The 14,373-nt window shown below is 35.4% G+C and overlaps 1 protein-coding gene across 1 annotated transcript in view; it reads left to right on the forward strand.

The window, feature by feature from the left end:
- STS (steroid sulfatase) overlaps nucleotides 1-14,373 on the forward strand; it is a 76,793-nt gene that overhangs the window by 9,223 nt on the left and 53,197 nt on the right. The window contains exons 4-5 of the mRNA XM_054383300.1: nucleotides 849-1,272; nucleotides 9,556-9,692. Of these exons, the coding sequence (XP_054239275.1) occupies nucleotides 849-1,272; nucleotides 9,556-9,692 (561 nt within the window). The remainder of the gene's footprint in view (nucleotides 1-848; nucleotides 1,273-9,555; nucleotides 9,693-14,373) is intronic.

Consider the following 14,373-nt stretch of genomic DNA (forward strand, 5'->3'; position numbering starts at 1 on the left):
AGGTCTGTTGCGCTAAGTGATGCATAAGCATATGGTAAGGGATTGTGCCTGAGTCAGAACAAATTACGTAGATACTTAAAGCAATCAGCATGAACATGTTACTGTAATGCAAACGAGACTCACTGTTTACTTGTGTCAGTCAGTGTCTAGTACTGTTGCAGAATGAGAGTAATTTCCTAATGAGACAAAATGCTATGAGAGACAATATTTGGTGGCAATTTACTTTTTTCTTTTCCTTTTTCATATATATAAATAAATAAAGTATTCCTCACTTTTTACATATACATGTATATAGTGAGGAAGATTGACAGTTTCAGAAATTTTACAGTCATTTAAATAAAAAATGCCTTAGTTGGTTCACTATTCTTATTTCCTGCTTGTTACTGTTTACTTTTTTTTATTTAAACTAGAAAAATGTGAATGATTTGCCAGAAATATTTCAGAAAATATATTTTGTAACTCCGAACTGCCTCTTCCTAAAAAAGCAATAAATGTTACAAAATGGTATTTTGTGATAGTTACTTAACTATATGTGCACAAAGCCTTCATTTTCAAAGTTAGCTATCTGTTAGGGCCTTGTTACTCTTCAGTGACCTGCTAGACCACTCAAAAGGTAGTGGTCATCAGGAGCTGCACCAAACTATTTCTAAGAAAATTGAAGAGGCAGACATGAAAAAAAGCATTTGATGAAGGCGTAAAGAGAGATTAGATAGAAAATAGGGATGCACAAATTAAATGCTGGGGGTGAGGGCATATCAAACAGAGTGACAGTTTCATATTTGGAACAGTGCACATTAGAAGTTGATGGTTTAACTACAAAAATACTCCCTATCCTTCTCTCTTTTTAGGAAAGTGGCATCTTGGAATGAACTGTGAAAGCAGTAATGACTTCTGTCACCACCCCCTCAGTCATGGATTTGATTACTTTTATGGGCTTACTGTGACCAATTTTAGAGACTGCAAGCCTGGCCAAGGCAGCGTATTTTTAAAAGGGGTTCAGAAATCCCTTGTCATCCCAATCCAAATTGCTGGAATCACTCTGGTCTCTTTGGCAGTAGTGCAGTACATTGGTCTCCTCAAAATACCTTTCCCAGTATTGGGTTGCTGCTTGTTAATAGCTGCTATTTCGCTTGCTGGTTTGATTTTTTTCTTTTATCATTTTCGACACTTAAACTGCTTTTTAATGAGGGACCACGAGATTATCCAGCAACCACTGTCCTATGAGAACCTCACTGAGAGACTGACAAAGGAAGCAGTGCAATTTATAGAAAGGTAGGTTTCTAAATATGCTATAAATTAAGGCTAACATTTCACAACGCTTCTGAAAAAGTAAAAAAAAAAAAAGTGAAGGAATATGCTAATGTATATTATCATATTTTTTCATTTAAAGAATGACTAAAGTTAATTGTTTTAGTGAAAGTGACTATTGTTTTGTTTTCTATAAGGTATGTAATTGCTTTCTTTATAAAAGTTGAAAATATTAATGTTTACAAGCTTTAGAAAAAAAACCTACGAAACACAACATTTTTGGGAATTTCATTCTTGAGAACTTCATGGGACTTAAAATATGAAAACCATTTTGTGGTGTGATTTAATTATATGAAAGCACAATGCAGAATCATAACCCTTGATTTCTGTAGAATGGGAAACTGTTCTTTGTTGATTTGATGTGTCCATTAAGTGACATTAGTAAATCGCATTTTTAAAGACACTGTTATTTTAGATGCTTCCATTTTTATGCTGGAGTCAATTTGAAAAGGTTTAATTTACAGAAGTTAGGAAATAAATATTTTTTTGAAATCAGTAATTTTTTAATAGCCAGTGCACTGGGTCACTTAAACATTGGATGCACCGTTTCATCCTAGGTTATTCATTTTTGCAAAGTTAGCTACTTTGGCATGATTGCCCCCACAGTGCTTTTAATGAGATCCAATAATGAAAGTATACATTGTATTCTGAATTATAAATCAGTATATTTGGAGAAAAAATATTTCATCCATTTAAGTTCCTGAAAAATATTCCAAAGTATTTTTCTTGGTCACTTTTGAAACGGGTTGCACCGTTTCTGAAAATAGTTAATCAGAAGTAAAAACATCTTCTAAGACAGAAGAAGTTCCTTAATTACTATTCTGAAAACTATGTACCAGATAGTTACTGTGAATACATTCACATGGTGCCATTGCTGAACGAAAACTTACACCAAAGAACCAGAGGCTACATTTTCCAGACTTAATGGCTGCATGCAGTAGTCATCAAGACTGTTAGCAAGAAAAAATGTTTATCTAAAATCTTGATCTCATACTTCAATTTTCTATCATTTCTATCATTACAAATATTTGATGCAACCATCTCTACTGATTATACAAAAATAAACCAAGCTTTAATTTCTTTAAGTAAGTAAGTTTTCTCAGCAGTCACCGTTCTCATTTGCATTTATAAATAACATAAAACATCTTTATTTCCTCTTGGCAATGGTGATGTATATAATAATGCCTTCCCCATCTGCATTCTAACTAATTCAACAGTGAAATGTTTTGTTTACTATAAACATGTATACATACCTCTTGGAAAACTATTGGGAGATTATTTGCTTAGTGACCAAGCACTTGGTGATTTTAAAAGACTCTTGAGTACATTAACTGTATTTTGACAGATTCTTCTGTGATTTACAAGTTTATAATGTGCCTATAGTGATTCATAAGGTTTTGATCATCTGAATGTTTCATTGCTTTCAGTGTAATGACAGTGAAATCATAGCCCCCAAGTTAAAGATTGGAAATCAATGCTAGCAAACTAGTAGCTCTTTTAACTTTATTAATATTCATAATGCACACAGTGTTATTTTACAGCTTAGTCAGTGTTTTGAGCTGACAAAACAATGGATCATCTAAGTCAGCATAACTTAGTTGACTCAGCTGGAGGCAAGTGCCTTTACATCAGCTGGGCACTTGGCCCCAGTTCTCAATGTAGTTTCCAGACAAAAGTGATGTTAAACTGAAGTCAAGGTTAATAGCATATTTTTGCAATTTGCAATAAACTTTGTTAATGATGCAGTTATAATGAAAACTATAACCCAGACTACTCAGAGTCAATGATAAATTAAGGAATATCCAAGCACTTTAAGGTATTGAGAAGCAGTTAGGGCATTTGAGCAGTCTTAACTGTGCCCTGTAGTGAAACCACATGCAAAGTATATGACCATAAAACTTGCTCCTGGGGATAGGCATAATTAGATTAATAATCACTGAACTGATCTGTCCCATTTATTAGGGTGAGCAGCAAAATCAATATATGCTTTGACACACTAGTTCTGACATTGTATAGGCCATATCTGTCAACTCCAGTGCAGCAAAAGACTGGCTACTGATAGGCCATTTGAAGGGGAATGGCCATCAAGAGGAAACTAGCAGCAGTCACACATCTGGCACATGTCATTCCACTTCTCTCAGTGAGCAGTCTCCCTTCAGCCACACATTAGACTCAACAGTTCATTTCTCATGCAGGTTTCTTTTGCTTTGATAATACAGTATCTAAATAGCTTGGCCCTGTACACTGCTAATGCTTGTGCACAAGTCCACTGGGTTCAAACAATCTACAATGTAAACAATTCAGAATTGTTCACCTTCACTGATTCTTAATGTATACTTTATCATCAAACTAAAAATCATCAGATAGCCTGTATATTTTAATCAATTAATTGTATTCACAATAACTATATGACGAAGCTTCAATCTTCAACAACGCTGGTATGTGCTGTGTATCCCTTATATCCCTTTTATTCTATATTTAGATTTAATGTTTATATATATATTTAATTTTATAACAATTGCAACTTAAATGTCATATGTTTATTTTACCTATTACCTGTATTACCTTTATAAGTTCTTCAGAGTTCAGAAAGTGGAATTCCTGACATTATTCTCTCTTCTAGCTATTTCTCAGCAATATTGTCAGATTTATGGCTTCTTACCATGTACATAATCATTACATTTTGTAGTTTTCATCTTGTAATTTCTTCATAGCATATAGTCATGTGCTATTACACTTCAGTCTGGAGGGGTGGTATTGTATTTGTTCTTCGTTTTTTTAGTTTGTCTATGACTGTTTTCATTTGCTCCTAGGAGGACTGAAAGAGAGCAAATTTAAGATTCAGTAATCAGAAATAGCACTGAAGAATATATACAAGTGCCAGATCCAATGTAAGAAAGCAAATGCTAGTTTAGTTTTTCACACTAATTATTAAGTAGGCAGGTCAGCTTAGTGGATGTTAATTCTAACTGCTTTTTCCCAAGAGCAAGTGTGTGTACATACCGTAAACCTATCAGAACATTGTTTTGACATTAACATTATATTTGATAGTCAAATTATTTCGTATTAAGTTCAATGTGGTTGTCAGTCATATGTCTTCTAGTATGCACTTTAATGACCAGCTGCATGGACAATCCACATTTGGAAAATGACAGAGATTGGTATCTAATGTATCAGAAATTGACAACACACCAGTACTACTCTATGACACAGAATAACTCTCTGCTGAACTTGTATAGCTGATAACATCTAATAATAATATTTAAAAAATAAAATTAAAAATCCTAATGAAATCTGTCTTCTGGGAAACAGTATTTGTGTACAAACATACATAAAAGCTGGGGTGAAGACAAAACTGAACAACTTCCTTGCAAAATTTTTTAAAATTATTTTTTAATTTTTTTTCCTTTTATCCTATTTTTAAACACTGTTATTCAATTTATTTTTTATTTTAATCTGTCAGACTGTGGTTTAGATTTTTTCTGTATATCACTAGATCTTAAGGTCAGGCATTTGGCATGTTGTACTGGAGTCAGAGTTTTGAAATCAAGTGGCTATATGAATCCTGCAAGAATATTCACAATAGTTTACAGCAAAGTACAAAGTATATGGAAGAGTTTGTGTCAATATGCATATATATTAAAGAATAGGAATTTATATGCCACAACAACTCTGATGGATCTTTTCCTGTCTTGTCAGATCACTGCTTCTTTCTATTGAACAAAAAGCTAACAGGAAGAAATTGTGAATTCATATACTTTAAGGTTATCAGAAAATGAAAGATTCAAGTAATTTACGTCTAATTAAGTACCTAACTCATTCTGTGATGAGTGTTGGAATGCATCATAAATGGAACACTCCTAAACACCAGTAGATCTGTATACTGGGTTCCAAAGTTTTGTACAGGAGAAGGATTTAGAAATCAGTATAAAACTTGCAGTAGATGAGAAGCTTCTTTTTTATTTTTTCCCAATGCTTATGAGAATGTACTTTTTTGAGGGGAGAAAAAAGGTTATACAGAAAGTAAATAAAAGCATACATGAATTATGTACCTCAAGCATTTAAAGGAAAAAATAGATATGAAATTAGAGATGTCTTCATATCTTGTCTTTGCATGGAAGAATCACTTCACAAATGCAGATATAGTAGTAACACATCCTACTTTTAATATCTTCTAGAAAGAGTCAAATTTTCCCACATTTTTACATGTTTTTCCCTTTCTCACTCCATTTTCAACACTTTTCTGATTTTGATAAGTTACCCCCAGGTGGCCTGGATTACTCTTTTCTGATTTTGAAAAATTGTGAAAATATGACATCTGTGTTTTAACATGTCTTTTAAAAGAGTAAGACAGAAATATTTGTTCATGGATTCCTTAATGCCAGAAATATTTGTTCATGGATTCCTTAATGCAAAGTCAAAAAAATAATAGAAAAAGTAGAAAGGTAGTAGAAAAAAAATAAAATCCAGCTTGTAGGACAGTCTGCCTTGATACAGCTAAGCCAAGGTTTACCTTATCCATCTGCAGGAACAAGAAGGCTTAATGAAGTGTGTTCAGCCAGTTCTGTCACAAAGAGCACTGTCTAATTGGTAATCTTATCTGGAAGTAGAAGAGGGAGTCATGGGGAATAGGCATTGAATGAATTTATCCAGTGGGAGAGATAAAAAATAAGCAAAACGGTTTTAGTAAAAGGAGAGTTAAATGAAAGGAAAAGATAGATTTGCATTTGCCAGTGTCAAGACACTGTTAACTTATTTGTGCTGAAAATATATCTTCAGATTCCATACTTTAGATTTTTTGCTTTCTTTCATCTTAACTGTCACTCTTTGAAAATAGCATATTAATAAGCATTCAATATATCTTTATAAATCATAGTTGTTTATTCTTATAAGAAGTAATGTATTTTGCCTTTATATCTGGTTTAAATAGTTATGTGCAGGGTATTTTGGTCTTAAGGGTGAATTACATGGAACTTACAAGACTTTGGGGATTATAGAAACAATTTTTGTGCCAATTTTAACACAGCACAGTAGTTTTTCTTAGAAAAAAATGAGTATATCTGCTTTTATAGTCAGCTCCTGTGAGTTGTAGTACTTTTACTGGTATAGGGCATGTAATAGTCTAACAAATTAAAGGTGTGTACTTTAATGATGGAAATCGAGGTTAATTTCACATCTAGAAAAACAAGAAAGTTGTTCAGAAAGCTTGGACTTGTACATCATAATAAATAGAATTTATTGTGAAAAAGTAAAACGGATCCTTGTCATAGTGTATTCTCATCTCGTTTTCAATACAGAATCATACCTGAAATTCAGCCTGATTTGACAAGTGCAGGCCAACAAGTTCAGAGTTCTACCTGTTGCTCTGCTGAAGTGGTCTTAGATTAATATCAATGCACAGAAAAGCAAACAAAATTACCCAAGGATTTTTCAACGCAGCAAGCATTTAGAGCAAAACTGTAGGAGAAAAGTTAAAAGACCCATGTGTGGAGCACAATGTCAGATTAGTTTAACTTGCTCTCTCACCCACTTTAAAGCCTGACCTGAATCCTTGAGTAATGTACACACTCCTCACACTAAAAAAGAAACTAATACTACTGCAGTGCAAAGTAGTCACCACCAATGTGATGCTTTTAGATGTTTTCAAGATCAGTTAAACACAGATTAAAGAATGTGTTTTGTCATATATGTGTAATCTCCCTGGCTACACAGTGAATTAGAAAGACTGTCTGATTCATGTTAGGATAAAAAAAAAATAGTATGCGTTTGCATAAGTGAATCTCAGGTCTTTTGAAACTGAAGTTCCTTGTGTTTGAACCGTGTAAAAGGTAGTGACAATACATTTTGCAAGGAGTTGTTTACTGAAGTGGTTCAGGAATTACAATGTTATTGTCAAATTTCTCTCTTGCCTACCAGCTGATACTGTCATTCCATTTTCAAGGTCGTAGTAAAGGTAGTCAGTTACGATTCTTCTCAAAGAGTTTTGGTAAGAGATAAATAGCTGCCTGTGATTATTTATAGGATATTAATAGGTGAGCCACTTTTCCACCTGAGAGTGAGCTGTCAATCAGAACCTGTCATTTTGAGTTGCAAAGAAAAAAATTGTATACTACCTTTCCATATCAATCATTGGTTCAATGACTTTTTATTAAAGTTGGATCTTCGTGTCAGTTCTATTAAAAAAACCAAAACAACAACGAACCAACAAACAAGAAAACAAGCCTGAGTTTTTATATCTTGAAAATAACATTTATAGTGAAGGCTGTTGACACTCAGTTTTAGCAACACAAGTATACATTTAGAAATATGCACTGTCTCTGTGACATTAGAGACAGGCAGTTTGCATAAAAAGTAAGTTGTGCCTATGCCATTGTAGCTATAAAGCATATTTTTGTGTTGATTTACCCTAGAATTTGTATATTGCTGTCAATTCAGTGAACTGTGTTTAAGAAAAAAAAAATAAGATAATCCTATTCAGCAAACAATGTAAGTTGTACAGAAAAATCTTGCAAAAATGTTTTTTAATGAAAGGTCAGTGTTGCATTAATGTACATGTTAAATATTAAACCTAAAAGTATGCATCTTTTTTACTTGAAATGCTGACATTTGCAATCTTTTTAATTGATTCAGAAATTTCATGTTATTTGTTGCTAAAGTAATGATTCTCACACATAAGACTTTTCAAATAGCAACCAATACAACTTTGTAGAAAGTGTATCACTTATGAAAAATATTGTATTTCTTTGATTCTGTACTTTATAATATTACCATAATACAGGATAGCCACACAAATATTTAAAGGAAATCCATTTTTTTCCATTTTCCACGTGAAAAATGGAAATTTTTCCATCTTTTTTTTTTAAAAAAAAAAAAAAAGGCTTCCCAGTCAGAAACACACTTATCGAGTAACCTGGATAATGTTTTCCCATTTTTTGTTCATGTACTGCTGTGTATTTTAGTAAAAAAGCTTTAACAATGCAACTTGTGTGAAAACAAAGCCATCCAAGGAAAAAGGAAAAATGGATCATACGTATATTAGAATAAACCTAGTTATTTTCCCTTCAGATTATTGATGTCAGATGAATCCTTTTCATTAAAAGACTTTGTTTTCAGGTTCTGAAGGTTAGAATTTATTTTGATTTTAAAGAAACAGATTGTGTGTGTGTATGTGTCTGTTGTTCCTCCCATCTTTAAAGGATGGATGAATCAACTTTGTGAGGAAATATATAGTCTCCTTTCGATGTTAATGTGAATCATAGGTATTATCCACCACAGATCTGGTGAGGGAAAATATGATAAATACACCTCAAAATACTCTGTAATTAGCTGTGATCTTCAAGGTGTGATCCAAACAAGTTTTCTGTAGTTGAGCTGATATTTACAAGAATGCATAATGTACTATGAATGCTGTTAGAGCATATAGCAGTAAATTTGGCTAGTACTGCACAATTTTAAGTAAAATTCTATAAATAATGCATAAGGAAGACTTCTTTTTTGAGCTGTGCTTTCACAGCCTGCTGGAAGTGATCATAAATAGTGTGTTGACAGATCACATGAACAACAAAATTTATAGAGAGTCTATTTATTGCATTCTTCCTTTTGTATCAGTTCTGGAAATAGTCTGAAGACAATGGGGGCCCTTCACTGCTGCAAGAGGAAAAATATTTGTGTTAGCATATGTATTTTGAAGTTACTTATTCTTTGGTACAACATATTTGCGGTGTTATGTACCAGTCACTTACATACACACATAGAGCATTTAATGAGTAGAGATTTGGTCATGTACCTTGCTTCAGGATAAAGAAGAAGGAAAACTGCTAGTATACTTGATTACACATAGTTAATAGTATTATGGTATGTTTGACCCTGCTACTCATAATAGCCTGCTTGATCACCTTCCATATGGCCTTGTGAGGAAGACAATTGTGTTTCATATATGTATGTAGCTCTGTATTGTTTTGAACAGAAATTGCAACTGGGCTTTTAAATATATACTTGTAAAATGAAGAGAAGTGCTTGTAGCCAGAAACAAGCTTCAAACAAGTCATCTTTCAATATATTTAGCAAACAGTAATTAGTTAGATTTTTGTAGTTTTGTTTTATAGTATTCTTCATTTTTTTTGTTTGTTTTGGAGTTTTTTTGCTTTGTTTTGTTTTGAGCTCTGCTGAAGAAAGATTTTGTTATATAACTTTTGTTATAAAATATACTAAGAGTTTGGGGGTTTATTCTGTTTTATTTTTCTCCAGGAACACTGATGAACCATTTCTTCTTGTCCTGTCTTATCTTCATGTCCATACTGCTCTATATGCTTCAAAAAATTTCAGAGGAAAGAGCAAGCATGGTTTATATGGGGATGCAGTGGAGGAAATGGACTGGAGTGTAGGTATGTTACTTGTGCTTCTGCCTGCAATGGAGGGAATTTATGGAAAACTTACATTCATGTTCACTAAATGCAAACTTCTGTAATTTGGATATCTACAGTATAGCTGACACACTTGTCCTTTGTAAGGGAAAGGAAACAGCAATTTAAAAGGCACAATAGGCTGATCTCTTGTAATATTTTAGTGACCAAATTTATTGTGTCTTCTTTGAATGTGATGGTATTCTGTACATTATGGACTTTGCAGAGATATGACAACCTAACTGTGGAAATTTGAAGTAAAGTAGTTAAATCCCATCCCATGAGCTTCTGGGTGCCATCTGGCCTCTGCAGTTTGTCCTCATAAAACAATATAATCATTTGAGAAGTGACCAGCTGATATTGATATAAAAATATTTTCAAAGTTAAACTATTTTCAAAAATTATTTGCTAATTATTTTAGTGAATTAGTAAAATCACTCAGGTGAGATCCACTTCTGTTCATGAAGGGTAGTCAAATCTAAACGATTTGCCTTTCAGAGCCTTCCATTCTGTGTCTGTTTCTCATTACATTTTTCAGCAGGCTTCCCATGTTGTAATGACTTTATGATTCCAGAGAGAATCACCAGTGAAATCAACAAACAATTCATATATGAGGATAGCAGTATTATGAACTTACAATCCTCCTTCCCATATACCCCAAGTTGATTCTGTTCTCAGTACAGCTCAGTACAGACGGACATTCTTCAAGAAAATGTTGCTTTCTTACTAAGTTGCTATGGAGGGATTCATACATATTTTTGAACTATGCAAACACGTGCAGTTCAACATCATGTACATTTATTTGTATAATCTGAATCAGGAAGTTTTGCTGCTGAAGCTTAGGGACAAAAGGCACATTTAGTGATTTGTCATGTGTTTCGTGCACTATTTGCAGAAATGGGTACACTTACGAAGGGTTTTCAGTGTGGGAGATAAAAGAAGAAAAAAATCTTTTGTAAATGTTTTGTAAGAGAGACTGGCTTTCATTTCAGTTGTATTACGTCTGCAATCTTTATCACTTGTGAACGGCACTCCGCATTTGGTCAATCAAGTGCTTGCATGAGATAAAAGTATACATGTCTTGCCATTTCTGTTTGCATCCACTTTGTAGTAGCTACTGTCTTGGTCCAGAGGAGGAGAGACAGTTGTTCTTTTTTACAATATTCCTGTGTGTGAAATTAAGGCACAAACAAGGTCAAATATCAGAAGCGAGGCTATTTATTAAAGGGTAAATTAAATGAAACAGAGGAAGGGAGAAAAGAGAGAAACGGAGAGTAACAAATGTAGAAAGAAGGGGAAAGCAGGAAAGGAATTATATTATCACCCCCTGTTGTGGTCGAGGGGGGAATATTATTTATTAATTACCCTCACAATTATAATAAACGTGTGGCAAACACATTAATAAAAATAGTAATACTTATTAATATAAATATGCCAAAAATCATTAAAAGGATCGTTGTACCGCTGGAATATATATTTACACTGGGAGTATGCAGTCTTAGGGCAAATATAAACAATTATGCAAACTAGGAGGCAATAACTTGGAAAGAGAAGGTCCCCGAGAGCTGATTGTGCTCGATTATAGCCGGGGGGGAGGCTCGATAAGAACTTTTAAACCCAAAGGGCAATGAATTAATTACTCACAGCTAGTTTTACGCACATGGGCGATGATGCGTTAGAGTTTACCGCATGGTCCCAGGCTGATCTGGCTTCAGCGGATGGCGGGCAGTTAACGACACTCTTCATGATGGGCGCTTGATTGGTTTCTGGGTAAACTGAGGCATGGCACGATTCTAATGGCAAGGGGAAGCAGGCTAGGCAGATCCAGCTTCTAGCCTTGTGGCTTCTCTGGCTTGTTGTGTATGGCTCGTGGCTTTATCCCAGGCTCTGGAGCAGTCACTCGAGGTAGGGCAGGGGACTCAGGGCAGCATCTACGAGACGGGTCCAAGTATGCTTGAAACAAGGTTTGAGCAAGGCAAGGCAAGGATGACTACCAAGTCACTTGTATATATGTATCTATATATATCTATATATATCTATATATATCTATATATATATATATATATGTATCTTGCAGAGATCGATTGGTCCAATGGGGCACTGAAGCTAACGTGTAGCTGCCCAATGCAAAGGCCTTCTGCCAGGCTATAACCATAAAAGGCAGAAGCAAGGACCTTGTATCTGGGGGAGCAGTGGTCAGCTTACATGCTCTCACCCTAGATAAACATCTTGTTTACTAGACAGGCAGGAGTCCTGTTCCCTTTGTTCTTCTTCCTGCGTTGCCCTGTTTTTCTGCAGGAAGGAGAGGAAAGAAGGGGACCTTGTCTAGACATCTTAAGGCATGTCTGGGTTTGTACTGGGCCATGTCATGGCCCTACCATGACACCCCCCAAGAAGCTTTTCTGTCTTTGGCTGGAGAAGGTCCGACGAAGGGTACTGCCGAGTCAGTTCTTCAGCTTGGAGGAGAGGAGGGAGAGAGAGAAATATCCCATAGTCCAAGTCCTTTTTGACTTGTGTTGTCTGAGGGTGCTGCCAAGTCCTGTGATGTTTCCAGCAGGTGATGTCTCCAGACAGAGAGGAGAGAGTCCAGGGTTCATGTTTGAGCTTGTGCTGTCCTCAGCCAGAGAAGGGGAGATGGAGAGAGGTCCATGATGGTTTTTCCTCTGTGCACCCTGCAGCGTGCAGTGTTCTTCAGTGGAGTTCTTTCTTACAGCAGGCACGGCCTGGGCTGCTGCTGCCAGGCTGAGACATGGTGATATTCTCCCCCATAAGATAGTATAACTCAGGGCTTTTATTCAGTTCGTTTTGCAGCTCCTCCTTGGCCCCTCCCCCTAGTCCCATTGTCTTCCAAGAGTTGCCTCCATAGAGTCCTGCGTGCTTGCAGGGGTCGGAGCCAGGGTGGGCCTCCAGCCTGTTCACACATCATTATACATCCCTGTGCTTATCAGGCCAGGAGATGATGTGTTGCATAGTCTTTCCACCTCCCCTGCTTCCGGGGTAGCTGCAATCTTGATGGGTAGAAATCATCTTATCTTTGTTCCAGAGGGTCTTTCCTGCACCCCTCCCTCCCCGCCTATTCGCCCCCCCAATCTACTGTCTGGGGAGCAAAGGTGATTTTATTTTTGTTGAGGCGTTCTTAAGGCTGATTTACAAGAGAGGACCCTCTCAGCTACTGAGCATTAGCTGCTCTTACTGTCTGTGACTGATGTTACTATTTCTTTTCCTGTTCTATGATATATAGCTTATTCCAGCCTAATTGGTCATTTGATGCTACCGTTAAGTTTTGCTGCCTCCTTCAGAGGCTCCAGGGTTTGGACAGCAGGTTGGAAACCAGGGCAGCTGACATGTTACTGTTTCAGGCTATGATAGAGAGATGGTAACAGATTGAAAACCACTGGTCTCTTCCAGAATGACCACAGGCTCTTAAGAGATGTATCAAACAAACCAACCCATAGCACAGAAGCATATTATTGAAAAAGCCTGGGATAAATCAGAGATACAAATTTAGTGTTGATGGCATAGGAATTTTGCACAAACTCAGAGGAGATCTAGGAGCTTCTCTGTGTATTGTCCTTTACAGTTAATTACAGGAACATCAGGGGCAGTGGTGGTAGCTTAATCAGGAAACAGATCCTTGTCTGTCATTTTCTAGTATACAAGCATCAAATTTTGTTTCAGCTGGGGGTCTGGTTCTTTTTTATGTCTTGTAAGACTCTTCTGTTGACAGATGGCATATTTTCTCCTGGAGGTAAAAAGTGTGTTTGGTTCCTCTGGTACTTTATCCTCCATTATTAAAATGATGAGAGAAAGTTATGACTGGCATTTTCAAAGGAGTCCAAAGGAATAATACATCTTTTTTTTTCTTTTTTTTCCCTCTCTCTCTCTTTTTTTTTTTTTTTAATTGAAAGGAGTACAAATTTTATTAACCTCCACTGAAAATTCTAGTCTTAATGCATAAACTACATCAGATGAAATAGATTTCCATACTGCTGATGTCAGTAACCAGTATTTTCTTGGAAAAGAAGTGAAAACTATAAGCTTTCCAGAAAGGGAAATTTTATTGTTCAGTAGACAGGAATTAGTATTTATGCAAAAGCAATTAGAATAAAATAGCCTAGATATAACAATGAGATACAATGCCTTCTAAGTAAAGAGAATGCAAGCATAGGAAGAACAAAAATGACTGTATGGAAAATTGCACTGTAGTATGACATTAAATGTTTGGAAGCTGGTAGGAAAAGAAGCACCAACTTTAACTCACTTCTAAAATAAAATCGCGATGTGTAGGAAATGTAGAAAACTTTCATGTGTGCTTAAAGGAAAGAAAAAAAAAAAGAAAACAATAGCATAAGAAAAGTTCCAAGTAGAAATAGAAGTTAGGACTGTCAGGTACCAGTGAGGAAAAAGTTATATCAAGAGTGATGCAAGTGTTACACTGTTCCCAATTTGAGAGATCAGTTGAAATCAGGAAGAAGACTTCAGCTGCCATTTGCAAGAGAAAAAGAACAGCCTTTCTAGTAAGACAGAAGTCCACTGAGATTGAAAATTCCAAATAAACCCCAATTTTCTTCTGAACTGTATATTTTTAAGAGCAAATTACGTAACTGGACAATAATTCAATTTTAAGGCATGCTAAAAAAACCTGTAAGACACAGGAATAAAA

This window comes from Indicator indicator, chromosome 1 (genome assembly GCF_027791375.1).
Source record: "Indicator indicator isolate 239-I01 chromosome 1, UM_Iind_1.1, whole genome shotgun sequence".
Taxonomy (NCBI): domain Eukaryota; kingdom Metazoa; phylum Chordata; class Aves; order Piciformes; family Indicatoridae; genus Indicator; species Indicator indicator.